The 26,031-nt window shown below is 49.8% G+C and overlaps 3 protein-coding genes across 3 annotated transcripts; 2 read left to right on the forward strand and 1 right to left on the reverse strand.

Moving 5' to 3' along the window:
- Positions 1–891: 891 nt before the first annotated feature.
- On the forward strand, positions 892–10,469 carry PRELID3B (PRELI domain containing 3B). The gene is made up of 6 exons (XM_047851466.1): positions 892–1,025; positions 4,863–5,031; positions 6,235–6,324; positions 6,764–6,834; positions 6,958–7,060; positions 8,713–10,469. Exons 1-6 carry the CDS (start codon positions 994–996, stop codon positions 8,830–8,832), a joined length of 585 nt encoding a protein of 194 aa, XP_047707422.1. The 5' UTR covers positions 892–993; the 3' UTR covers positions 8,833–10,469.
- An 845-nt stretch (positions 10,470–11,314) lies between these two features.
- Positions 11,315–14,861, forward strand: ATP5F1E (ATP synthase F1 subunit epsilon). The gene is made up of 3 exons (XM_047851467.1): positions 11,315–11,471; positions 13,107–13,233; positions 14,706–14,861. The coding sequence occupies exons 1-2, from the start codon at positions 11,440–11,442 to the stop codon at positions 13,228–13,230; spliced, it is 156 nt and encodes a 51-aa protein (XP_047707423.1). The 5' UTR covers positions 11,315–11,439; the 3' UTR covers positions 13,231–13,233; positions 14,706–14,861.
- A 1,844-nt stretch (positions 14,862–16,705) lies between these two features.
- Positions 16,706–24,047, reverse strand: TUBB1 (tubulin beta 1 class VI). The gene is made up of 4 exons (XM_047851463.1): positions 23,923–24,047; positions 20,343–20,451; positions 19,720–19,830; positions 16,706–19,597 (listed from the first exon to the last, which is right to left on the reverse strand). Exons 1-4 carry the CDS (start codon positions 23,977–23,979, stop codon positions 18,501–18,503), a joined length of 1,374 nt encoding a protein of 457 aa, XP_047707419.1. The 5' UTR covers positions 23,980–24,047; the 3' UTR covers positions 16,706–18,500.
- Between the last annotated feature and the right edge of the window lie 1,984 nt (positions 24,048–26,031).

Consider the following 26,031-nt stretch of genomic DNA (forward strand, 5'->3'; position numbering starts at 1 on the left):
ATAAGACAGTCTCATAGACTGATGCATGCTAAGAAAAATGTAGTGGGATGTTGTGATGGAGGAACTAAGGGTTGGAGGATGTCTAAGGAAGGGTGATGAGAGGTGTCCCTCAGGGGGGGGACATCTGAGATAAGACCCATCTATAAACCCAGGGCCATGAAGTTTTCTCCTCTGTTCCAACTAGGACCCATTCTTCCTAAATGCACCTTTCATTTGGGCATCAATCACACTGTCTGATGTTAGTTTCTCCTTGTCTACGTATCTTCCGCCCACCTGGGGGTCCTAACCGCGTGGAGGGCAAGAAGCATAAGCACAGAGCTGATTGGCTGGTGGGTTGGTGGGATTACTTTGGGGCCCCCGCAGTCCGGGCAGAGACAGGAGGCGGCTGGTTGTTTGGTTGGATGACTCTGGAGACCCACAGTCCGGGTTAAGAGAAGAGTTGGTTGGAACTTTGTAACGAGGTGCCATGACAATTTGCTCACGCGCACACCACAGGACCGTCCGCGTGTGCGGGTTTACTGGACCCGTCTACAGGCCTGGCAGCATAAGGCGAGCCAGGAGCCGGGCGGGAAACTGCAGGCGAGGCGGGCAGGGCCAGGGCGCCCAGGCACCCGCTGGGCCCGGCCCAACTCTGTCCAGAGGTCAGCGCTCCCGGCGACGCCCGCGAGGGGGCAGCCGGCCGGGCGCATCCCGCGCCTGCGCAGCACAGCGCCTACGCCGGCGGCCCCGGGCGCTGCCCCCGGAACTGCGCCGGCGCGTTGCGCCCGGCGCTAAGGGGCGGGGTTTCGTTGCGCCGCGCGCAAGACCGGGGCAAAACCCGGGCCGGGATAGGGCGTGGGGCAGCGCGTCGGGACGTCCCTCGCGTCGGGCCCGACGGCGCGTGCGCGCTGCGCGGCCGGCGGGGAGGCCTGGGGGGCGGGGCGGGGGCAAGTGTGGCTTTTTTGCCTCATTGTCCCCTAGCGCCGCCCGGGCATCGCGTAGGCTGCCGGCACCATGAAGATCTGGACTTCAGAGCACGTCTTTGAGTAAGTTTGAGGAAATTGGGCCGGTCGGCGGGGCGCACGGGGCAACTGCAGGGTGGGGAGGGCAGGTTGGGCCGGGAGTGGTGGCGAGGCCGGGGCGCCCCTCAGGAAGCTTCCAGGCGTCGGGCCTAGTTGGGGGAGCTGGGCCCGAGCCCCGAGGGGCCCCGGGGGCGGGGACTCTCGGTCTGCCGTCCCGGAGCGGGTCCCCCGAGGAGGGAGCCCTCGGACGCCCAGTCCCCGCGGCCGCCCGGGCTGTGGGGGAGGCCCGGGACGGGCACTAGCGGCCCGCCCCCCAGGGAGGCCCCCTCCCCCCGCCCAGGCTGGTGGGGGCGTCGCCGGGCACGGAAGTCCTCGACTGCACTCGGGTGGCAGAGGGCCCTGCTTGTCACATCGGCCTTGCCAAACCCGGTAGGACGGGTCCCCCCACCCCGGCGGAACCCAGCGGGAAGGCGTGGGCGAGTCTCCTCGCCGGGCCACCTCGCCCGGCCACCTTTCGGGAGGAGGATGGTACCGGGTGAGGTCGAACGACCAGGAGGCGAAACTTTTCCGGCAGCTCGAGACCTGAGGAACAGAGCCTGAAAATTGGAGTCCAAGGTCCAGCTCTGGTTCCAGCAACCTGCGTGACCTTGGGTTCCCGTTTGCACCGGAGACACGGAAGATGACGGTGCCGTCAGGGCCTGCCACCAAGAGATGTCTTTGAGGCCACGCTCAGGGACGTCTCTTGGTTGGAAAAAGTTCTTGGTTACAAAATAGGCCTTGACCCCACGTGGATGTTGGGAATGAAATTCCCTTTTGGTCCCGCGGTTCCATATACAAACGAAGCAGGCGTTTAAGCAGCTATTATCATTTTTTGGGAAAAGAAACAATCCTAATAGTTAATCCAGGGAAGCACTCCTCAGCGGGCTAATGCGTCTTCTTGTCACTCTTCTGAAATGCCACCGTTGTCCTACACACTGTTGTGATTTTACATTTGAATCCACTGCTGAGCTCTCTGCTCTCTGTTCCTCTGATCTTGTTATTGCCGCCACACTGTTTTAATTTTCATAGCTTCGAAGTATGTTTTGGTTCAGCCATTTGATCGTTTAAACCATGATTCCGAGGGCAGTTTTAAAAGAAGTTGTAAACTTTTTGCGTCCTCGGTGACCCACTCCCATCCAAGAGTCCACCGGGTCCCGGAATGTATAGAATGTTAGAATCAGAGGGGAGATTTCCTCTTTCCCCAGTGCTGGCTCTCCTGGGTAAAAAAGACCCTAGATTTGTGGTCTTTGTGCTGCTCCCTACCCGGTAACAGCCTTTACTACTCTGTTTCAGCCCTTGGCATCACGGATGGTGTTCGTTTGACGGTCTGCTTCTGGATGTCAGTGCTTCAGAAGTTCTTTGAAATTTGGAGTCCCCGCGTCTCCTTAGAACTTTCTTCTCTCTGTCTTCCCTAACACTCCTCTCTGCTACCGTTTCCACTCTTTCTGCTCTTCTCGCCAGTGTTTCCCCCTCTTCCCCTAAAAGTTCAAGGAGATTCTGTTATTGGCCTTCTCGTCTTGCCATTTCAGTGATTCTAATCTTTGTGCCACAGACCTCTCTGAGATTTGATGAGAGTGCTGGGACTCTCCTCCCAGAAGATAGACGTGTGCAAATAAAGGCCGTACGTGTCCTGGGAGCAGCAGCCCTGTCCCCGATTCTCCCCAAATAATCCGGGCTTTTCGGTCAGGGTCCCAGCCGATACATCCATACTTAGGACGCCCAGATCTGTACCTTGGGCTCCAGCCTCTCTTGAACCTCAAATCCTCATCTTCAGGTCTTCACCAGGCATCTCTGCTCACACGTCCTGTGGGCTCGCCAAACTCCGCCCTGAACTGGAAGTTACCATCTTCCCGCACAGATCTTGCGTTGCCGTGTTTCCCATCTTGAGGGCTCTACTGTCTACAGCATCGCAAGTCCTCGTTCCATGTCTTGCCCATATGTGTCCAGCACTTCCTTCTGAGACTTCACCTATAGTTGGCATCCAGGTGAAGCCATCCACTGACTCCTTCAACAGATAGGAATGTCTACTATGTGCCTGGGCTGTTCTTTGGTTACATTTTGGTAGATGAATCAAGACATCGTTGCTGCCTGGCTGGAGTTTTGTGTGTCCTTAAGTGTCTGCCCACCTCATTTTATAGGTGAAGGACCTGGGCAGGTGGGTAAGGTTCTGCCTGCCCTCTGGTGCCATTCTGAGTGTCTTTTCACATAATTACATTGGTAGGGTTCAGATTAATTGCTGGAAGACTGCTAGCATGCATCCTTTGTAATGTTTGAGCTGATGACGTTCCATAAAGCAGTCTCAGTTCAAGTTAAGTCAACACCGATGTTTTCAGGTTGGCTCACGGAAGAGAAGGACTATATTACAAATAATACATAACCACCCTGAAGCCATGCAATTATTAATTTTTTGGAGGGAATCGGGGGAAGAGATAAGTGCAAGGAAGCCAGCTAACCGTGGTATATGACTAGATGGAGACAGGGACAGGGTTCATCTGATTTTCATTTTAGATAGTTGCCTTGGTAACCATCTGAGTGCTCGGCCTGTATCACTTCTGTGTGTGCGGACCGTTGAGATTTATGAAGTAGCTCCCCTTATATACCTGCACTGCTTGCCAAATACAGCTTGAGATTAAAAACAGAGTGGGGTGCGTTTATACAATGGCAAAGATGAAAACATGAGAAGTAATGTCACCGGTTGTCCAGGGTTCTGGGAAATGCATGGTGTTGACATTTCCCCTCTGTTGGCAAGGAGGCGGCATCAGGCTTGGTTCTCTGAAAAGCTGAACCAGATTAATGGCCTCCCGCCCTCTTCTGCTTTTAGAAAGAGAAAAAGTAATGCTGTGTGGTTTATGGGTAAATGTGGTGAGACATCATCTCCAGACCTCTTTTTCCTTTCAGCGAAGACAAGCGCACAGATAGGGTAGCATCAGACTGCCGGTGGGCCCGGTCACCTCTCACCCCCCCTTGTCCTTCATAAGGGGCTCCTTGGAGGAGGATGGCTCCTGTAGCAGCATCACCTTCGTACAGGTTGTGAAGCGAACACGTGTACATCACATTTTGAATCCTCCGAGCACGTGTGCTTTTTCAAGAAGACAATAACTGAGAGAGAATATTAGAAGAGAGTGTGTTAGGAGTACCTTAAAAGCACTTTGTGGTAGTGTGTGACCCTTTCAAAACAAATCAGAATCACTCCTTTGAGGAAGGCAATAAAGAAAGATTGACTGGAGGGGCCACTATTTTTTATTACCTTAATCTAGAGAAGAATACGTTTTTTTAATATTACGGTATTCAAATCCATAAGGCTCTGGATCTTCTTGTAATCCCTAAAAGAATTTATGGCGTCTATAAGTTCGTTAACTTTTGTTAACGTCTTTATAACTCTGGGGACTTGGGACCAGGCAAAAGAGTAAATGGTATGATAATAATTTTTGCTGCTTGTTTTCATAGAACACATTTTGTAAATACATTGTTATGAATCAGTGGTTCTTAGCAACAGGATTCGCATGTGAAAGTGAACACGGGTAAATAGGAAAGATTGTGTGCGAAACTGTACTGTAATGCATCATCGGCTCTGTTTATCTTTATGGACATCACTTGTACCATGTAGCAGCCCGTGTGCTCAAAAAATACTGATTTCCGTACATGTTTAAAATGTAGATTGAGCTCCCCGAATCATCTTACGCTCGGTGTTTCAGAAAATAATTTTCCCTAGTTAAATTAATTAAACTTCAACTGTAAAGAATGATTTGCTGGGTTATGAAAATGGTTTAGCTTATATGCGTATGTTTTCAAGCATTTGGTTTTCTTGGTTCCTGTCCACAGCCACCCTTGGGAAACCGTTACGACAGCTGCAATGCAGAAATACCCAAACCCTATGAACCCGAGTGTGGTTGGGGTGGACGTACTGGACAGACATATAGACCCCTCTGGAAAGTTGCACAGCCATAGACTTCTCAGCACAGAGTGGGGACTGCCTTCCATTGTGAAATCTGTAAGTGCGTCTTTATTCCTGTGGAAATGTGACTGCTGTAGAGAAGTTTTCTAAACCACATTATAATTTCAAATAGGTTGTGGGAGCCGATTCTGAGTGTCATTTTCGCATCAGTTCAAATTGTATTATAATAAACTTGAGTTATGAGTGTATAATGAATTGGAAATATTATTACAGTCTTCATGAAGGCACCCGATAAAACCTTCTGAAGGAAGCCGGCTAATGCTCTGTAATCTAAAAGGAGTTCTGCTCTGCTCCTCCTGCATTGGCCGGCAGCTCCAGGCCCGTAGTAAGGTCTGGAAGCAGTGGGCTGGTGGTGGTGGTTAGCTTAGCTCGCCGTGGTCAGTGGTGGCTCGTGCACGTTGAGCGAAGAGCCTATCCTCAGACTTTGCTCTCGCCACCTTTCTTCCAAGGTCTGACACTCCTCCCCGTATGTTTAAAAACAGAATTCTCTTCCTTTACATGTGAGCAGGCTTTCAGTAAGAAACCGGAATGCCAGATCATTACAGTGTGAAAGAGTTCTGGAGTAATGAATGGACTCTGTTTCCTTTAGAGTTTCTCCTTATGGAAGATAGATCCACTCAGAAAACCAAAGGACCCATTTTTCAACAGGAATGTACTGATGGCTTCCTTGGTACGAACCACCGTGTTCGGTAGTGAGGACACAGAAATGAGCAAGGTCGGGGGGTGGTCTGGGGTCTCAGCCCAGCGGGTGATGTCGGATGTGATGCGTTATCCTCCGTCATGAAATGGCCATTTTTCTCCCTGGAGAACCAAGCCACGGCACCGTCTCCCTCAGACTGCTCTAGCAAAGCCTCGACAGAGACTCTTGAGCTCTCGTTTTTCTAGACGCCGTGTTTACCCAGATATTCTGATTTCCATGTTTCGGGCTCAGTGCTCCGTTGTCACACCTTGGTGGTTTCGGGGTCTGCTTTATACTGCGTGCATTCTCCCTGGGCTGCTCGCTAATTGCCTCTGGGAAGGGTTTTGTGTGTCTGTTAGTCCCCTCTCATTCATGGCGCATGAACTCTCGTGACCCTCAAACGGGCCTCCTTTCTGACCTTTGTCTGATTCCTCCTGTTGTTTAGGAAGCAGATTTTTCAGTTCGAGATGTTAACAGGTCTCTGCCTTGAAATAAAACATCGGTTTACTTGTTAAGAAACCCTTCCTCCTCTGATTACTAATTGTGAATGTTCTTTTTAGCTTATTGGTGCAGCAAGAACAAAAACATACGTGCAAGAACATTCTGTAGTTGATCCCGTAGACAGAACAATGGAACTTAAATCTACTAATGTAAGTTTGAGCTCCCTTTTAATTTAAAACTATTCGGCTTAATGTGGGGGGGGGGGGGCGGTGGTCTCTGTTATAGTTGATACACAGGCGCATGTATACTCTTTAACAGGAAATCAGCGCTCATGTGCTGCATTGTCTTTCCTGTTTGCAGCCTCGAGCTTTCCTGCTCCCATGAGCCCACTGATTATTTCTAGGGGTCAGCACTCAATAAATTGAATTCGGGATCATGTGCATATTGTGACGATAACACTTTTGTTATATTATTTTTTTAATAAAAAGAAAGCAGTGAATGGTGAAATTTAAGTTCCGGATTTGCAGTATATCAAAGTGATTTATTTGTGTATTTACCTAGCAAGATTTGGGCTTGTGAGTTAATTTGGGGAATGTTTTTAATCTTGGTTTCCAAAATGGTTTGATTTTTTTCTTTTTCATTCTGTAGATTTCATTTACAAATATGGTTTCAGTAGATGAGAGACTCATATACAAACCACATCCTCAGGACCCAGGAAAGTGAGTAAAAAAAATGTTTTGACAAACTTATTTTACAGGGTGTTTGAATTTTTTATTCAAGTCATATATTTCTTTGAAAAATGCAAGGTCATCCTGAAGCTGTGTGGATGTGTTTTGTTCCAGAACTGTTTTGACTCAAGAAGCCATAATCACCGTGAAAGGAGTCAGTCTCAGCAGTTACCTTGAAGGACTAATGGCGAGTACGATATCTTCAAATGCTAATAAAGTAAGTCAGGCTGCTCCCTAGTTGCTGTTACTCCTGGGTTTGGGTTTCCTTTCTTGGAAGAGCTTAGTACCAAACTTGTGTCTGTCCTGGAAAACGGATTCTGAACCATGATGCGGTGAGCATCCGTAAAGGCCGTTTTTTGCACAGTAGGGTCTAGCCCCACTGGGTTTACGTGCAGGCTATAACTCTTACCAGCCTTTCAACCTTGGACAATTAGGTTAACCTTCCTGTGCCTCAGTTTCCCATCTGTGAAGTGGAGGTCAGTTAGCCATCTTAACCGGGTTGGGCATGAAGACTAAATGAGATGAGACAACGTATGGAAAGCGCGTGTGGCCCAGGGCCCAGCATGTGGGAAGTGCTTGATGATGTGTCACTGTGTGCCATTGTTTAAAACACCCAATTCTCAACCCTTTTCATTATTGTCTCCGCCCAACAACCCCCAGGTCCATCACAGACCTTTTTTTCTCGAACAGCCACCAGCTCATGAAAGTATTTAACACTCAACACCATGGATAGATGGATATGCTTTGTACCTAAAAAGAGTGAGATTTTTCCACCTCCCCCAACCCCCAACTGATTTTTGCCCCTTGGAGAATGCATGATTTAAAACAAAATAAGTTTAGAGAAAGAGGTACATAATGCACTCTTCTATAACACAGGTTTACTATACTTACTTGGCAGTCAAAAGATATTTCTAGCTGCATTCTCCGTGCCAGGCAGAGGGCTAGGCTAGACTAGGGATACAGCAGGGGACAAAACAAGTATGGTCCCTGCCCTCATGGAACTAAGAAGAAGTCAACATTAATCACACGTCATTAGGAAAGGAAAGGTACAAAAAGACATGAGTATTTAATGAGTGTTGTGTTGAGTGCTGAAGGAGGGGCATGTTGGTTGTGAGGGGGATGCTAGGAAGCATTTCCAGCAGAGGAACTGCATGTGCAAAGGGCCTGAGACAGAGGAAGCATGAAGTGCCCCCTCTTTTTCTCAAGGAATTGCATCAAGCACCAGGAGAGAATGGTTGAAGAAAAAGTCAGGGACCAGCTCTTTCAGGGCCTCTTGCAGGATTTTGGTTTAAAATAATGGACATAAAAAGAAAAACCGAGTTTGACCTTTTGGCCCCCAAGAAAGGGACCGCTCTGATCAGAAATAAGTAAACCATCACTATCATTTAATTGTAGGTTCTTTTGAGAACATCTTTTGCATGCAAAAGAAAAAGCAGTTTATAGATCAATCTAGTTGCCCAAAGCATTCGATAATTTGGTAAACAATATTAAAGAACAAAAAGTAAGGACAGGGGCGCCTGAGTGGCTCAGTCGCTTAAGCCTCCGGCTTCCGCTCAGGTCACGATCTCATGGTTCATGAGTTCGAGCTCCGCGTCAGGCTCTGCTGACAGCTCGGAGCCTGGAGCCTGCTTCGGATTCTGTGTCTCCCTCTCTCTCTGCCCCTCCCCTGCCCATGCTCTGTCTCTCTCTCCAGAATAAATAAACATTTAAAAAAAAAAAAAAAAAAAAAGCAAGGACAAAAACGGTCCATCCCGGTGAGATTTAGTTACATTTGTAATGCTCCTTGTTACTTCCTGATGTGCCATTTATGTGATACGTGCCTTCGCTCTCACGTGGTGAGAATAGATATGTATTGAATTTTTTTTGAAGGGCCGAGAAGCGATGGAGTGGGTAATACATAAGTTAAATGCCGAGATTGAAGAATTGGCGGCTTCGGCGAGAGGGAGCATAAGGACACCGATGGCAGCGGCGGCATTTGTAGAGAAGTGAGGATCGAAGGCCCCACGCCCCCCCCAGGTCTCTGCAAGCTGGCAATGTATTTATTTGTTATTTAAAAAAATAAAACTATATTTTAGGTAGGATTTTTTTTTTTTTTAAGCTGAAGGAAAGCTGTATGACTTTGGATCAAAACAAAGAGGTGCGGGGTTTCTAAATACAAGGGATCATCCAGGAGTAGTATGGTTTGAAGTGACCATCTAATTGTGAGGATTCTAGTATTTATGTGAAAATTTAACAGTTTTCGAAAAGTACTTGGAAAATCTCATTGGCGCGTTAAATCTCCCTTAAGGTAGTATTTTAAAGATTTTCGTGCGTTGGAACTCTACCTAGCTTTGGACCAACCCCAGAACAAAGCAGAGCCGTCTAAGTTCACGCAGTTACCCCGCTGCGGTAAACTTCGCGAGCTGGCGTGAGGGGGTGCTCTTTAAAAGGAGAAATTACATGGTTTTAAAAGGACATGCTAATTTGTGTAAAATAACTTGCTCTGCTACAAACCATCATTAAAAAATCACAGTGTTTGGTTTTGGTACTTCAATGACATTTTCGGGGTGAAAATTATCACTAAAAGAATACATGACTCCCAACAGCAACAGAAAGGATTTCATCGTATTAAAGAGTACTGTGTTAATTTGCCAGAGTTTTGTAACTTAGGGAAAGGTATCACCTCCCTTGGATTTGTACTTTATGACTTGGCGTGCTCTCCCGTGGGCTGGTGATGTTCACTGAAAAAATAAAGTCATTACCGAAATCCTGCAGCACTCCAAACTGAAACAGAACAGCTGTACACATCTTCTAGCATTTCACATTTGCCTAACTTACAAATTGCCGTGTGTCAAAATCCTGGCTCCGTAATTGCTAAAGCATGATATGTCAGGTTATTTGAATATAATTACTTTTTGAAGTACTTGTGACCACAAAACATCTTTTTTACATGAAGAGCTGTACGTCATTTGAAATTACTCAAACCGATGTCTTCCTGAAGCATAAATCCCGGGTACTCAGTGTTTTTAGTAATATGGTGGGGGCGGAGGGGAAGGAAAAAAGAATAATGATGAGAAAAGAAGCATTGACCTAAACCAACCACTCTGTGAATTGCTTTGCAGCTTTTATTTATGGGAAATCCTTACTTTGGATACCACGGGGCAGCTGCGGTCTGAAAACGTATTTCCCATTTTGTAGGCAGGCAGTTCCCAACCAGTAAATAATATCTTTGATACGTGCAGTTGTTGCATACGGAGTATTTTTCTTAGAACGTGATTAGCTCTTGTCTTTATTTTACAAAGCTTAATGTAACAAACTCCTCAGGTTTCCTGGAAAAGAAACCAGTTAATATATGTACATAAACCACAGAAATACTATAGCAAACTATTTAAAAATTAGTGTTTTTCTACTCAGAGTATTGTTTAGCTTAAGACTTCTTAGGACTTTTGTAAAAGCAACTGAAATCCAATAAGGTTTTTATTATTTTTTGTAACCGGAGATGGTTTTTACAATTGAAATAACATTTCAGTTAGACAGAACATTGGAAAATACTGATATTTGATTTAAAAGTTGCCTTGTATAATTTCTGTAAATTATACTTGTAAAAAAGGTGTAATGCCCTAATGATAAAACGATTTCTGAACAAATTTTTTTCCTGTTTGATTTTTTTTTTAACTCTGACCTAATGATAAAATTCTAGAAATTTTCATTTTCCAGTGTAGTTACTTTCAGTGAAATAGCTGGTAGTTTGTGGCTTTTACCTTTTAAAATACAAATCTACAGCAAGTAGATGTGTTTGAGAGACTAAACTGGACGGTGTTCGCAGATTAGACTCGGGGACCATGGAGCACCTTAATCCTATTTAATATTAAAAATGGAAGCTATATTAAGAAAAACCTTTCTTCCTGAAAACTTTTAACTATGATGTGTTTCCTGATGATAATTTCTTTTTAATCACTGTGAAGCGCAAGAGAGATTTTGTTCCTCCTGCGAATGCACTGGGTCACCTGCCCCCCCGCCCCCCGCCCGCGCTCCCCCCCCCCCCTCCGTCCCCGCGCGCCGCCAGCAAGGCCCTGGCCCGTCCTGTCGCACGTCGGGGGACCACCCCGAAAGCCAAGGCTGTGTCAGGGCCGAGGTTCGCTTTTGATCCCTGCCTCTCGGGGGTGGGGGCTCAAGGGTTCCGTGCCGACGTCCGGGCGGGGCCGTGACCCCGGCGGGGGGGGGGGGGGATGTTGAGGTGGGGGCCGTGTCCCGCGCTGCCCCCAGCTGCCCTCTTCACCCGGCCGCGTCGGCCGGGGCACTACGGAAGCCCGCGGGGAACACGCTCGGGACTCCCGCGGAGCCAATCGGGGGGCGCTGCCGGCCGTCCCGCCCGGGGATTGGCACGCGAGGCCCCGGCCGCGCGTCCCCATTGGCTCCCGGCGTCGGGGGGATTCCGCGGCGGGGCAGCAGGGGCTGCTCGGGCCGGCGGGCGGGGCAAGAGGAGGCGGGATTGGCAGGTCCGGAGTCCCGCCTCTTCCGGTTCACAGGCTTGACCTTCCTGCAGCTGGGCCGCGCACCGGGCCGACATTGAGGCGTCCTCGCGATTTGGCCCGACTCGCCCACTCTCGCGACATCATGGTGGCGTACTGGCGACAGGCTGGACTCAGGTAGGCCCGCGCCTGGGGGGCGGGGGCCGGCGGCGCGGCCGGGGGTCGGAGGTCGCGCCAGCGCGGCGGGGGTCGCGGCCGGGGGAGCGCGGCTCCAAGATGGCGGCCGGGGCGGCCTCGAGCGTGCGGGGCGCGTGGCCTGTGCCGCGGGCCGAGCACCTACGCTCGTCCCCTTGGGGGTGCGGCCGCGCCCCCACGAGCGCCCCGGGTGAACGCGAGGCGCGCCGACGCCGGGACCCGCGTGCAGGGTCCTCGTGCCCCTACCCGGCGCTGCCAGCGCCCCGGCCTTCTGCCCAGCACGCACATGCCTGTGCTTCCTGCCCGGTGAAAAGGGGGAAGGTCCCTGTACACTGGAGAGCGCTGCACGCAGGGGGGCGGTGCTCCTGCGAGGCTCACGTACTGACGCGACTGAAGACACGACCTCTAGTGACATGGGGGCACCAGCGGTGCGGCCTTCGCACCTGAGCTCTTTGTGCCCTCGATGGAGCTAGCGCTTGTGACTTGCCCAGAGGGACACCTTCTAGTGGGCCCATGACTGGGACAGCTGAGCAGCCCAGCAGGTGCCTGACCTGGGGGGGGGGGGGGGGTGAGCACGGATCTGTGGCCTTGGAAGGATGACAGTCCCAGTAACGGGTGCCATCGAATCAAGCACCTACTCTGTGACAGGTGTGCTGGGCCCTGCCCTTCACACTTGTGTCTCCTCCCATCCACCAGTGGGGCCAGTAATATTAGTCTTCTGTTTTATTCTCGTTTCTACAGGTGGATAAAGTAGCCGGAAAGATTAAGCAGCCTGAAGGTCAACCCAATTAGTCACTGTGCAGACAGGCGTTGGAACGCCTGCTTCTGGCCCAGAAAACAAATCTGAAACATGAGAAAATAGACAGCAGCAGCCCCCCCCCCTCCCCCCCGCCTTCCTGTTTTCAAAAAGTATAAAGACTGAACTGACATCTTTTGGAAAATAAGATGTTGATGGGAGTCCATCTACCAAACAGGAAGCAGGCTGTTAGATCTTTTGTTAGAATTGATGATGTTCTCAAAGAGCTTTTAGGTTTAATTTAGAAACCTTGATTGGGAAGTATCTTCAATGGCAGACTTATGAAACAAAATCCAGTATTCTCCAGAAAAACCTTTAAATAATTACTCCGAGGAAGAACTGCTGAATTCAAAATAGTTTTTCTCTTTTAATTTTATGTATTTTACCTTGTAAGAATAACATGCGTAAAGAAAAAATCTCGAGTAGAGACGTGGGGGGAAATGCCCCTTCTGTCAGAGCCTCTCATAACATTTCAGTCTATTTCCTCTGCTATAGGATTTTTTTAAACACCTGTGAGTCTTCTATTTTAAATGAACAGGTATTAAATGGGTACAAAGAAGAGAAACCAAGATTACCCATGCAAACACCAAGATTAAGACTTTAGTACATTTCATTTTAAGTCTTCATTTTAAGACTTTAGTACATATACATTTTGCTCTGTATAGATTCCTTCTGGCACTGGTGAACTTTAAGTCCAGTGCAACTATACTGTACAACCAAACCAAAAGTTAACGTATGGGAAGAAAAAAAATCACAGTAACACAGCCAGTCTGGCTGGGTCATTGGTAATGAATTGTATGTTGTCTCTGATTTCCTCCCAGCTACATCCGATACTCCCAGATTTGTGCAAAAGCAGTGAGAGATGCACTGAAGACAGAATTCAAAGCAAATGCCGAGAAGACTTCTGGCAGCACCGTGAAAATTGTGAAAGTGAAGAAGGAGTAATCGGTAAGTTACTGACTTATTAGAAGAGCTGCATCTTAAGTTCTTAGAGCACGTGAAACAAAAGTAATTCTAGTTTTTCAATCCTGCCCATTTTTCGTTCAACCAGTACATTTAGGTGTTAGTCCGTGGGGTAGTAATTTAAAGCACAGAGGTGATACAAGTGCCGCGGCATCATAAAAGGATCTCGTTTCAGGCCCTGACAGGCAGAAGTAATTGGCACATTGATTTTCAGCTCATTTAGCAATGCTTAGGTAGAGAGCCATCTTATTTTAATTAAACCTGTTTCATTTGTCTGCACAACATCAAATAATTCGGAGGATAAACTCCCCGCTTTTGTAATTGCCGTCAGAGTTATGTAACAGTTCAGGGGCATGACAAATTACAGTGCTCTGCGTCTTCATTTCCCCCACGTCTGCCAGTGTTCTCACAAAGGACTGCTTCCTGAACATCAGGGCTGCGAGTACAGGCCAGCGTCCTGCTAAGTTATCGAGCAGCAGAATCCAAGACCCTGCAGTGAAAACTGCTTTTGCTAAATGTATTATTCTTTCTGAGTGCTTGGTGCGTTTTACTTTTCCAGAGGTGTCGGTCATGTAGAGTTACATCCTGTGCAGTAAAAGACAGTTTCGTACACTCGAGAAGTTCTGACTCTTCGCTCCAAACTGCTAAAGTGACGTGATCTCTCATCCTTTTTCTTGACGTTGTTATTTCAAAGATAAACAAGGCAAATAACCAGAGAGCTGTTTTTCAGACTTAATTTTCTTGTTTTGCTTTAAACAAGGCTTCAGACCTGCAGTAGCAGAGAAATGTGATAAATATTCATCCTTTGGCAGCTTGTGGTTATGAGCAATTTTACTTATTGGAACCGTCTCCCCTAAGCACTTTTCATTTTCATTTTGAATTAGTAAATATTTTATCATGAGTCTGGAGATGCGGTGTTTTAGCCCTTCTTCTAAGCCCTTCTTCTAGGGGCTCTCTGTCTCCCCTCATAATTCTAAGTAATGAGACCTGGTCTTACGTTGGGTGGTTTTGTCTTAAAAGTGACCTGGCTGCCAAAGTCACTGAGCCTCTGCAGCATGGCCAAGCCACGCTGCGCATCGCGCTCCCTTGACCTTGTGGTGTCCTTGGGGTCAGAAAGTAGTATCCAGATCCAGTAGAACAAAACAGCTCTCCCGAGGTCCTGCAGGGGATGACCCCAGCCCATCAGCACAGGGGGCTTTTAGTGTCTTTTGAAAGGCCGAGTAGTTTCTTTATTGCTAGGAGAGAACTTGGTTCTACTTAGAAGGGAAGTTCTGTGCAGCTGAGGCAGTGCACGTGAACTAGCACTTTCTACAGCCAAGAGCCAAGGGTCAGCATTAGCCACGTGAAGTGACGCCAGAGTTATCTTAGCTCATGACAAGGAAGTCACTGCCACGGTCGTGCCGGACAGTTAAAACACAAAGAACTCGCAACTGTTGCATTTTCTTTTTTCCTCCCAGACCCGCCCAGAGCTTGAAATGCTGCATTTTCAAGGTGAAGATGTGTGGGTATATGCTATGGCCGACTGGAAACCACCTCCCTTCGTCAAAAAACGAAACAAAAAAAACCCTGTCTTGTTCTAGATGGACGATGCCAATAAATTGAAGTATGGTCCACTCCTGCTGTTGGTGTTTGTTTTCCTTCAGGCTTTGTCTTCAGAGGAACTCTGCGTGCCTGCAGCATATGACCTCACGAGCCAGAGTCTCTTAAGTTGGGGCAAGCAGCTGTGGTATCTAGTGAGCTGAGGGATGCCAGAACCATGTTTTAAATGTCTCGGGATAGAAAGTTCTCTTTTTTGTGATGTCACTTAACAAAAGGAGCCTCTTGGTGAGGCTTTCACCGTCCCTTATCTTTGAACTACGAAATCACGTCAGAGTGGCGGATGGGTTATAATGAAAATAATTGCTAAAAGCGTAGATTAGAAGAGAAAACACTACAGTGTGGTCTTTTTTTTTTTTTTTAATTGTACACTTAACACCTGTGGAGAAGAATTACTAATGTCGGGATTTAAGCAAGAAACGTGCTTCACATGGTCTTGTGGGTGAATCTGTGTCCTGGGAGCACTTCGCACGGGGAGTGGGGCAGAGCCTTTCAGTAACTCGCTCCTCAGAGCTGAAGTTAAATCTCGTAAGATTCTTGCCTGCAGGTCTCGGGGCGCGGGGATGACGACAGCTCGGTGGCGTTTGCGTGGTGACTGGCTTACTCATTAAATACTCAGGCATGAAGACTTGTTGCAAATGTTTTGTTTTTATCTTCCTTTGAAACTTGGAAGCACTTGGCTGAGTAAAACACCCACTGCAAAGTTCATTGCTTGATTTTCACTGTTTTTGGAGAACGGAGAAATCAAATGTGAACGGGAAATTTTGAAACACTGTTCAGCTTCTCTGCCAGGACCAGTTCTCACCACGGTACTTAAGCTGACAATAAGTTTTCGGGGCCACTGAGCAGGGCCGAGGAGGAGCCCAAGAAAATGTCTTTGTTCTCGGCCTTCTGGAGGCAGTTTCCTGCCCCCGCCCCGGGACACTTGACCTGTAGGTTTTATTTCATTCTTGGCCCAGGGCACTCAAGGAAGAGCTCCAGGATGAATGGGGGGCGGGGGGGTGGCCGTGGGGCAGTAGCCACTCCAAGCCCCCCCCCCCATTCGTGAGCTTTTTCCCTCAGGGCTGTTGTGCTGTTCTAAAGTCAGGGCACCCCAGTTCCCGGCGCTGAGGTCCCCAAGGTCAAGGCACTAGGAAGCATCTCTCATTACAAGGACAGGAATAAATGAATCTCAAGGCCATCAGGCGTTTTTCATGGACGAAGCTGATGGTCAAAGGGCTGAATTCTTTGCAGCTGAGTAACTAGAGAGAAGTCCTCGGTCAGCTTGGGAGGTAATGAAGGTGAGACTCGGGGCCAGGGCTGCTTCTAGGGAAAGGGGGAAAGTAAAAAATAGCCAGGTTACCACCCAGCAAAGATTCTTTGAGCCTCTTTCTCTGTAGTTAAAAATCCTGAACTGATCACTGTGATAAAGTAAACTTCCTGCATCCAGACCTGGGGGCTGGGGGTCAGCTGGCAGGACTACTGTGTCCAGATGACCAGGGGACCCTGATCAAACCTAGTGGTGGGTATTTCACTAACCATGTGAGTGATTTCTGAGGGACTCCTCAATCTCTGCTCGCGCAGCATTCTTGGGAGTGAAGTGAAGGAACCGGACAAGCTCTCAAATTCTGATCCCGGGTCTCTCGTCTCTGAGACCAGTGTTGCCATGGCAACTGTACCACTGAAGGACTAGACTCCTCCAAATCTGAGGGGACAGATTTCTTTTGGTTTCTGGTGGGCTTGTGTGTGTGTGTGTGTGTGTGTGTGTGTGTGTGTGTGTTGTGTGTGTTTTAATCTATTCCTACCATAGAAAAGAGTAGGATGGTGAGATACATTTTGAAATATTTTTAACTACTCAAATTAATCAGTCTGGGCGGTTAGGCTCCAAGAAAAGGAATTTATTTAGTCTGAAATAAAGCAATTTAGCCATTTAAAATTGAATTTCCTTGTATTTTAATGATTACTATTGAGCAACAAAAATCTTGACAGCAGTATAAATCAGCAGGTTTTTTGGGTTTTGGTTTTTTTAATTTGGGTCTGTATCCTTCCTTGCATCTACTTGATTGCCTTTTCGGATTTGAGAAGGAAAGTGCTTGCTAGAGGAAGCGTGTGTATAAATTCTTGTAAACTCAGAGGTCGTAAGTCTTTTCTGGCTTCTAAGAAGTTATGAACTTCTGAGAGTGGATAGGTAACAGCTTATTAAATCTGCTTTTGTTTTTAGTGCTTGAACCACAAGGAGAAAGTGTATACAACTTTTTTTTTTAAGTTTTGTAAATAGAAGGCTTGTCATGATACTGACAGCAAGACTTAATTTTCTCTCTGTACGTGTCTTCGTTACTTCCTTACAATGCATATGGGAAGGAGTGAAGTTTTTCTGAAGGAGGTACTGTCATCCGTCCACCTGCTACTGTATTATTGCAGGTGACAAAAACGAATCGGGAGAGAACCTGGTGGCCTGCAAGTAAATATTTCCTGCAGTGAAGGTCGGAGCATCTTCCCATTGCTGACTGACCACGGATCATATAGTATAGCTCAGTGGTCGTTCCAGAAGGCCATTAAAGCCCTTATGGGCCCGGAAGGGATGGCTGTGCTGTATGTCAGAAATAGGTAAACCTTAATTAAAAAGTTATGGATGATTCGATTACACTCTTGTGTATTGCGTCCTTTTGTAACGTGAGCAGATGAAAATCATGTAACGGTGAAAGCTGTCTCGTCGTGCCGACGTTTATGGCAACTTCGGCAAATTAATTTGAACTGTGAAAGTTCCCTCATGAGACGGCGTCCTCCTGGAACCGAGAAGGACACCGGCCAGCCCGGTGCTGCCTCCTTCCTGCATGCGAATGGCTGCCCAGCGCACCGCGCCGTGTGCCCTTTCTGAAAGAGCAGAGGCCACAGAGCATTTTCAGAAGGTGATGACTGACTGAAAGTGAAAAGGGCATTTTGAAATAGCCTTTACAAGGGAAACCGAAGACAGTGATTCATGAATTCCCAGAACCCAGCACTAAGAGGGAACCGACAGTGTAACCGTGTATGTTAAAAGCCAGCTGTGCAGCAGTAAAGAGCAGAGGTTTGGAGTTGGTGGGTCTTGCTTGCTTGGGGGTGTCTTTGGCCAGGTGTCTCAGTGGATCAGGCACTGCCACTCGTTCTGGTCCTTCCCTTTTCCCTTTGCGGCTAGTACTCTGACAGGCACACACGAGGTCTGCACTATTCGCTAGTGGATGCTGACTCACATTTTGCCTCGGCTGCGGAGCTCCCCACGCACCAATTAGTCACCTGGCTTTTCCGGAGGCCAGCAAGTACCAGGAGGTAGGGTGCTGGGCAGAGTGCATGGCAGAGAAGCCGAGGTAAGACACCTGGCGAGGATGCCGGGCAAGGGCTCCCGGGTGCCGCTGGGCGGCCCGAGGGGGTCGAAGGCGAGCGTGGGCTGCAGAGGCCGCCCACGAGACCCAGGCGGGGGGGTCTCGATGCCTGGCACGGGGCCGTGCGCCCAGGAACGGCCCAAAGGGAGCAATTCCCCCACGAATTCGCTTTGCTATTTCAAACCAGCTAATAGAGGGTGGGTGCACTGAACGTCGGAGTCTGGAAGGTCAGCAGATGCCGGCGGAAGGCCCTGAGGTCCCTGCGGTCGCGCGGCCCCGGGGCGCCCCGGCGAGAGGGGGGCTCCCTGCGGCCGCCGCTCACACGGCCCCGCCAGGTGCCCGGGGCCCGTCTTCCGGTTCCATCTCTGCCTCCCCCACGACGTCTCCGTCTTCCTCGGGAACCGCTCTGGCGTCTTGAAGCTGCTGGTACTCGGACACCAGGTCGTGGATGTCGCTCTCGGCCTCGGCAAACTCGCCGACGTCCATGCCCTCGCAGGTGTACCAGTGCACGAACGCCCTCCTCCGGAACATGGCCGAGAAGTGCTCGGACACGCGGCCGAACAGCTCCTGCACCGCCGTGCTGTTGCCCACGAAGGTGGCGGCCATGCCGAGCCCCGGCGGCGGGATGTCGCAGACGGCCACCTTGACGTTGTTGGGGATCCAGTCCACGAAGCAGGCGCTGTGGCGCGTCTGCACGGCGAGCATCTGCTCGTCCACTTCCTTGGTGGACATGCGCCCGCGGAAGAAGCAGGCCACCGTCAGGTAGCGGCCGCGGCGCGGGTCGCAGGCGGCCATGGCGTTGCGCGCGTCGAACACCTGCTGCGTGAGCTCGGCCACCGTGAGCGCGCGGTACTGGCGGCCGTCGCGGCTGGTGAGCGGCGCGAAGCCGGGCGTGAAAAAGTGCAGGCGCGGGAAGGGCACCATGTTCACGGCCAGCTTGCGCAGGTCGGCGTTGAGCTGGCCCGGGAAGCGCAGGGACGTGGTGACGCCGCTCATGGTCAGGGACACCAGGTGGTTGAGGTCGCCGTAGCTGGGCGCGGCCAGCTTGAGCGTGCGGAAGCAGATGTCGTACAGGGCCTCGTTGTCGATGCAGAAGCAGGCGTCGGCGTGCCGCGCCAGCTGCCGCAGGGACAGCACGGCGTTGTAGGGCTCCACCACCGTGTCCGACACCTTGGGCGACGGCAGGACGCTGAAGGCGTTCAGGATGCGGTCGGGGAAGTCCTCGCGGATCCGGCTCAGCAGCAGCGTGCCCATGCCCGCGCCCGTGCCGCCGCCCAGCGAGTGCACCAGCTGGAAGCCTTGCAGGCAGTCGCAGGCCTCGCTGGCGCTGCGCACGGCGTCCAGCACGCTCTCGGCCAGCTCGGCGCCCTCCGTGTAGTGGCCCTTGGCCCAGTTGTTGCCGGCCCCAGAGTTACCTGTGCGGAAGGGGGCGGGGGGGGGGGGAGGAGGCCGGTTACCTGGCCCCCAGGGGGAGGGGGACGGGGCGCCCGCCAGGGGGCACCCTCACGGGTCCCGGAGGCCTTGCAGGAAAACCTACCGTAGATGAAGCCGTCCGGGTGAAAGAGGGCTCCCAGTTGGCTGGAGCGGATGCTGTCCATCGTCCCCGGCTCCAGATCCACCAGCAGGGCCCGCGGCACGTACTTCCCACCTGTGGAGGAAGGTCGGAAGAAGTGGGCAGACACCCGCGTTTCTAGAAGTTAACGTTCGGTCAAAATAGAACCCTGTGACACCGGCCAAAGGAAATGGCATTCTTCTAGAAGGTGTCTCTGGCAGAAAGACATTTGAAATAACGTCCTTGATGCCTACGGCGAGGGCACACATCTCTCAAATACCTCAGAACTGCTTTTCCCATCGTGCTCTCTTTTGCCGTCTCGCCAACCACAGAGATGCTGTCCCTCGTGGAAGGGACTCCGGTTTTTATTTAAAAACTAAAAAGGAAACTTGGTGCTTAACCTGCTGGTGTTGAGACGTGCCCTTCCCCCCTCCCCCGCTACCCCCCCCCCCCCCCCGCACCTCCCCCCCAGTGACTTCTTCCCGGGTCCTTGCCCTGCACAAGGCCTGGGGACCTGTCACCCTCGGGATCCTGCTGCTCTGCCCAGACCTTGCTGCGACCGTGCACCTGGGGCTGGTGACCACGGCCACCCGTGCACAGTGTCCTACCGTGGGCCTCGTTGTAGTACACGCTGATCCTCTCCAGCTGCAAGGCACAGTCACCAAAGTAGCCCCCCGCCGCGTCGATCCCATGCTCCTTGCCAATCACCTCCCAGAACTGAAAACGGCAGGAGGGGAGGTCAGTGTACGGAGGGACCCCAAGAAAGGTCCAGAGAGGCACCCGTGAGCCAGCAGATTGGCCAGAGACGGACAGTGAGCGCCCTTGGGCCTGCTTGGTGGGGTCTGTCTGGCCGCCCTTTCTCTCCCCGGATGTTTTTGGGCCCGTTTTATGCCCGCTCCACCACTGTATAATTTCCTCTTGCCCCCACTAAACAGGAGTATGAAGACTGTGTTTTCTCCCCACCCGAACCCCTTACATAAAATGCCAACACATAAAATATTAAAATGGATTTTGCTCCTATTAAGTGGAGGCCATTGTATACATTAAAGCTGTTAATTTACAATTTCACATCCGACAGTGAGTGTATCTCTAATTTCACCGTATAGTGCTTCAAGCTAGTAAAGTATAGATCCCATTAAATGAAAATAGACTGAATTCTTATCTGATTTCACAGTAATATCTCCTTTCACTTGGGGATTTATTTTCATGCAGTGTTCCCAAAAAGCCCATAACTAGGACATCTAGGCATGGTTTTTAGCAATGTGCATTCTTCATGATCAGGTATGCATACAATTCAAAATTACGTACAGCTCTTGTAACTGTTTGAAACATATGACAATTTCAATCACATATACAGTATTTATTCATATAGGAACGCGCACAGCTCTTAATATGGAAACAGTTACTGAAATGGCCCCTTTCATTGCCCTGGAGAAGCACATATGTGCAATGAAAATATATTCATTTATGTTAAAATCCTCAAGGGTGTTTTCCCAGCCATGTCTTATAAGCGATGGCTCTGCTCGGGCCTTGGTCTCATTAACCAGACTCTATTTCATAGTAAATTACCTGCACTGTTCTGGGTCTGAAAGAATAAATAAATTTAAGTCTCTTACAGTTCTTATGACCCCAAGTAATCAGTAGTCGGTGCGGCTGGAACTGCCAGACAACGTGATTGTGGAGTAGGTGCTCAGACCCTATCGGGACCCCGCAATTCCTCTCCCGAGCCTCCCTCCGGATTATCTCCCCATTTCAGAGCAGTGGGGCTGGGCCTCCCACCTCTCCGCGTGCTTGACTCAGGAACAGCTCATCGCTGTGGCATGGGAAGGTGGCAACTCCTTTCCAAGCAGTGATATTCTTTGCCCCAGGTTTTAAACACCCACGTTAGAAGACTTTCATTTTTCGTAGCTGCATTACTCGCCATAGCCAAAAGTTGGAAACGACCCGTGAGTCCGTCGACGGATAACCGGAGGAACCAAACGTGGTGTATCCACGCAATGGACTATTATTCGGCCTTAAAAAGGAAGGCGATTCTGACACCGGCTTCAACGTGGTTGAACCCTGAAGACGTTATGCTGAGACAAATAAGCCAGACACAGAAGGGCAGATACTGTGTGATGTCACTTTTGTGAGGTCCCGAGAAGAGTTCAAATTCTTAGAGACAGAAAGTGGAAGGGTGGGTGCCAGGGGCTGGGGAAGGGGGTGTGGGGGATTAGTATTTACTGGGGACCGAGTTTCAGTTTTGCAAACGGAAAAGCACTTTGGAGATTAGATGCACAACACGGTGAATATACTTAACACTATTGAACTGTGCACTTAAAAATGGTTAAGATGGATGGGGCGCCTGGGTGGCTCAGTCGGTTAACTGTCTGACTCAGCTCGGGTCATGATCTCACGGCTCATGAGTTGGAGCCCCGCATCGGGCTCTGTGCTGACAGCTCGGAGCCTGGAACCTGCTTCGGGTTCTGTGTCTCCCTCTCTCTGACCCTCCCCCACTCATGCTCTCTCTCTCTCTCTCTCTCTCTCTCAAAAATAAACATTTAGGGACGCCTGGGTGGCTCAGTCGGTTGAGCCTCTGACTTCGGCTCAGGTCATGAGCTCACGGTTCTTGAGTTTGGGCCCCGCAATGGGCTCTGTGCTGACAGCTCAGAGCCTGGAGCCTGCTTCCGATTCTGTGCCTCCCTCTCTCCCTGCCACTCACCCACTCGCACTCTGTCTCTCAAAAATAGATAAACATTAAAAAAATTGTTTTTGAATGGTTAAGATGGATGGGGCCCCTGGGTGGTTCAGTGGGTCAAGCATCTGACTTCAGTTCAAGTCATGATCTCACAGTTCGTGAGCTTGAGCCACTTTGAGTGAGCCCTGCTTCTCCCTCTCTGTCATTCTACCCCTCATGTGATTTTCTCCCTCTCTCTGTTTCTCTCGCCCTCACTCACTTGTGCCCTCTCAGACAGACAGTGCCAGAAAAAAAAAAAAAAAAGTGGTTAAATGATAAAAAAGGTGGCTAGATGATAAATTGTACACGGTATTTTACCACAATTTTTAAATTTTTTTAACGTTTTATTTATTTTTGAGAGACAGAGCGTGAGCAGGGAACGGGCAGAGAGAGAGGAAGACACAGAATCCGAAGCAGGCTCCAGGCTCCGAGCTGTCCGCACAGAGCCCGGCACGGGAGTCAAACTCACAAACAGTGAGATCGTGACCTGAGCCGAAGTCAGATGCTCAACTAACTGAACCACTCAGGCCCCCCAGTTTTACCACAATTTTTTAAGAACTTCACGCTTAATGCAATTACATTTTTAATGCGGTTCATACTAGTGAAAGTAATTTCGGAATGGCAAAGGGAACAATCAGCTGTTACACAGTACAGTTGTGTAAAATTAGGATTCAAATTCAGGTTAGAGACCTGTTAGGCTGTATCATCTGTTTTCATAGTATCAGCCATTGAACCAGGCACTTTGTACAAAAATTTAGGTGGGGAGAACAAACACGCGTTCGTATTCATTCCAGAGACTGTATTTTAATTGTTTCTGCTACCACACCCCAAAACTTCTAGGTTTGCCTCCTTAATTTTCTATTTCATACTAAATCAAACATGTTGATTTTTTTTAAACTTTGCAGTATAAACATGAGAGAAGGAAGGCATCTTAGTAATATGCTGTAAAAAGTTGCCCAACAAACTGGAAAACTGTTTTGAGAAAATTACTCTTTTTTTTTTTTTTTTTTTTTAATTCTGAGAGAGACAGATGTGAGCAGGGGAGAGGCAGAGAGACGGAGAGAGAATTCCAAGCAGGCTCTGCACCATCAGCCCAGAGCCCGACGCAGGGCTCAGACTCATGAGCCGTGAGATCATAACCTGAGCTGAAACCAAGAGTCCCGGACGCTTAACCAAGTGAGCCCAGCGTTTTCGTATCTTTAGATATGAAAAATTCATTGCTAAAGTCATAAAGGTAAACATGGGTGGCATGTAACTGATGATGAAATTAACATGAATTAAATTGACGCTTTAGGCCTTTACTACTTCCTGTGTCTCTTTAACGAAGGGTGTGGTTTAAGGAGGCAAGTATTCAGCAAGTGCTTCCTTCCATCTGCTGACTTGTTGTCTCACCTGCTGACTTAAGATATTTCTTTGCCGGCTACACCTAGGGGCAGTAGGCAAGCTGGTCCTAGGAATAGAACTTTCCTTACCTTGGCTCCGATCTGGTTACCACACTGGCCGATCTGAATGTGTACGATTTCACGCATCCTCGCTTCCCGTCCAAGTGTAAGATCTTCGCAGAACCTTCCGTCTCTGGAGCCGCCCTTCACTGGTGTGACCCCCACACACTCTGGGCACTGCGGTGATGGGACCAGCTGACCCAAGCCCATCCCAGTGTGACTGCTCCAAGGGTGTGTCCAGCCCAGGGACCCAGCCCCCACTCTGCTATCATCCTGGTGAGAGGGGTGTTTCTTCCTCTCCCAACACAGAATATTACCCAGTCACTTCCTAGAGTTTAAGACCAGAGGCTGTCTTTGTGCACAGCGCCTGGTGGTCTAACAGCAGGTGTGGGTCTTGCCATGGTGGACTCGGGGCACCAGCGCTGGCCCCGGGCTCACGCTATGACAAGCTCCCAGCTCCCAGATCGGGGGGTGACCGGACCACCTGTAGGGAGCTTTCCTTGACCAAGCCAGGTGTGTTATTAAAAATCCTTTTGTCCAGGGGCTCCCGGGTGGCTCAGTTGGTGAAGCGTCCGACTTCGGCTCAGGTCATGATCTCGCGGCTCGTGGGTTCGAGCCCCGCGTCGGGCTCTGTGCTGACAGCTCAGAGCCTGGAGCCTGCTTCGGATTCTGTGTCTCTGTCTCTCTCTGCCCCTCCCCTGCTCACGCTCTGTCTCTCTCAAAAAATAAAACGTTAAAAAAAAAAGAAAAGAAGAAAGAAATCCTTTTGTCTAAGCCCATCACATGACAGATGAGGCCACAACATCCCAGAGCATGAAGTGACTTCACTGTAGCCACAGGACTGGTGAGACATGCCCCTACTTTGCCTTAGGAACTGGCCATGGCTCCCAGGCTCTTCAGCTGTGATTCCTAAGGACTGGTCTGACAGCCACTGGCAGCACAGAGGGGCCCTCGGGGGTGGACCATGAAGGGACAGTTTTTTATTCTTACTTTGTCTACTTTAATGTTAATAGAAAAAAATAACTAGTATTTATAATAGTAAAATGATAAGAGAAAGTGTCCTTTTGAACTTGGCCAAAGTTGTGAAGGCAACATGTGATTCTTCGGAGTCGGGGAAACTATCAAGAGATGAAATCTAAGGGCGCCTGGGTGGCTCAGTCGGTTAAGCATCCGACTCTTGGTTTTGGCTCAGGTCATGGTCTCACGGTTTGTGGGATCGAGCCCCACATTGGGCTCTGCACCCATAGTGCAGAGCCTGGTTGGGATTTTCTCTTTCTCTGTCTCTCTGCCCCTCTCCTGCTTGCAATCTTTGTCTCTCTCTCTCTCTCCAAATACATAAATAAACTTTTTAAAAGAGAGAGATTAAATCGAAACTCCGTGGTTCTCCATCGAGGCCTTTCTCCACGTAGCCCCAAACTTCCTTTCCAGCCCCTTTCCTGGACTTCACTCCTTGGCAAGGATGCCGTCAGAGCTCTGGATGCCTCCACGTGGGGCCGTCGGCTTTGTGGCCACCTCCCTCTCCCGCCACGCTGGTTCACGCCCTGCCTTACACGCCAATCCCTGCCCTTCTGAGGACTGTAGAACTTCTCCCAGGCCGGGGCCTCTCTCCTCAAGCCCCCGGGAAGCAGGTAACCACCCCGGGCGAGCACCTGCTTCTCCAGGGCTCTCTCCAGTGTTTGCCAGGCTCCCCAAACCCCCACTCTCTGAACAGCTACAGACAGGGACCTGCCATATGCCGGGCACACATTGGGAACCGGGGATATGGAAATGACAGAGACAGATGTGGGCAGTCCCTGAACTGGTGGAGGAACTCTCCATGGAAGCCACAGGCCCCTGGACGTGAATTCAAAGGCAGAACTGAAAACCGGTCCCCGGGCCCTCCTGCCCCTGCTCCTGTCCCTGCCCCTGCCCCTGCCCCTGCCCCTGCCCCTGCCTCTGACAGGTGACCTTGACCAAGGGGTCTGCCTTGCCTCGGCCCAAGCCCCACCCTGACAGTCAGCTCCTAAACCCTGTGCACTTTCTACGAGCCAGGTGAGGCCCAAGAAACGAGGTCAGTGATACGGACGGGAAAGTCATTAACTGCTTTTTCGTGGCCTTTTTGCTGGAAAATAGCTTCTCCTTCTCCCAAGGGATTCAGCC

This window comes from Prionailurus viverrinus, chromosome A3, assembly GCF_022837055.1.
Source record: "Prionailurus viverrinus isolate Anna chromosome A3, UM_Priviv_1.0, whole genome shotgun sequence".
Classification (NCBI taxonomy): domain Eukaryota; kingdom Metazoa; phylum Chordata; class Mammalia; order Carnivora; family Felidae; genus Prionailurus; species Prionailurus viverrinus.

What these genes read in the sequence shown, in the direction of transcription:
- PRELID3B (XM_047851466.1), top strand. Translation starts at nt 994, where the DNA reads ATGAAGATCTGGACTTCAGAGCACGTCTTTGA. An exon ending in TGCCTTCCATTGTGAAATCT is followed by an intron (nt 5,032 to 6,234) that starts GTAAGTGCGTCT and finishes TGTTCTTTTTAG; the next exon opens with CTTATTGGTGCAGCAAGAAC. An exon ending in TGGAACTTAAATCTACTAAT is followed by an intron (nt 6,325 to 6,763) that starts GTAAGTTTGAGC and finishes TTCATTCTGTAG; the next exon opens with ATTTCATTTACAAATATGGT.
- ATP5F1E (XM_047851467.1), top strand. Translation starts at nt 11,440, where the DNA reads ATGGTGGCGTACTGGCGACAGGCTGGACTCAG. An exon ending in TGGCGACAGGCTGGACTCAG is followed by an intron (nt 11,472 to 13,106) that starts GTAGGCCCGCGC and finishes ATTTCCTCCCAG; the next exon opens with CTACATCCGATACTCCCAGA.
- TUBB1 (XM_047851463.1), bottom strand. Translation starts at nt 23,979, where the DNA reads ATGCGTGAAATCGTACACATTCAGATCGGCCAGTGTGGTAACCAGATC. An exon ending in GTAACCAGATCGGAGCCAAG is followed by an intron (nt 20,452 to 23,922) that starts GTAAGGAAAGTT and finishes TGCCGTTTTCAG; the next exon opens with TTCTGGGAGGTGATTGGCAA. An exon ending in GTACTACAACGAGGCCCACG is followed by an intron (nt 19,831 to 20,342) that starts GTAGGACACTGT and finishes CTTCCTCCACAG; the next exon opens with GTGGGAAGTACGTGCCGCGG.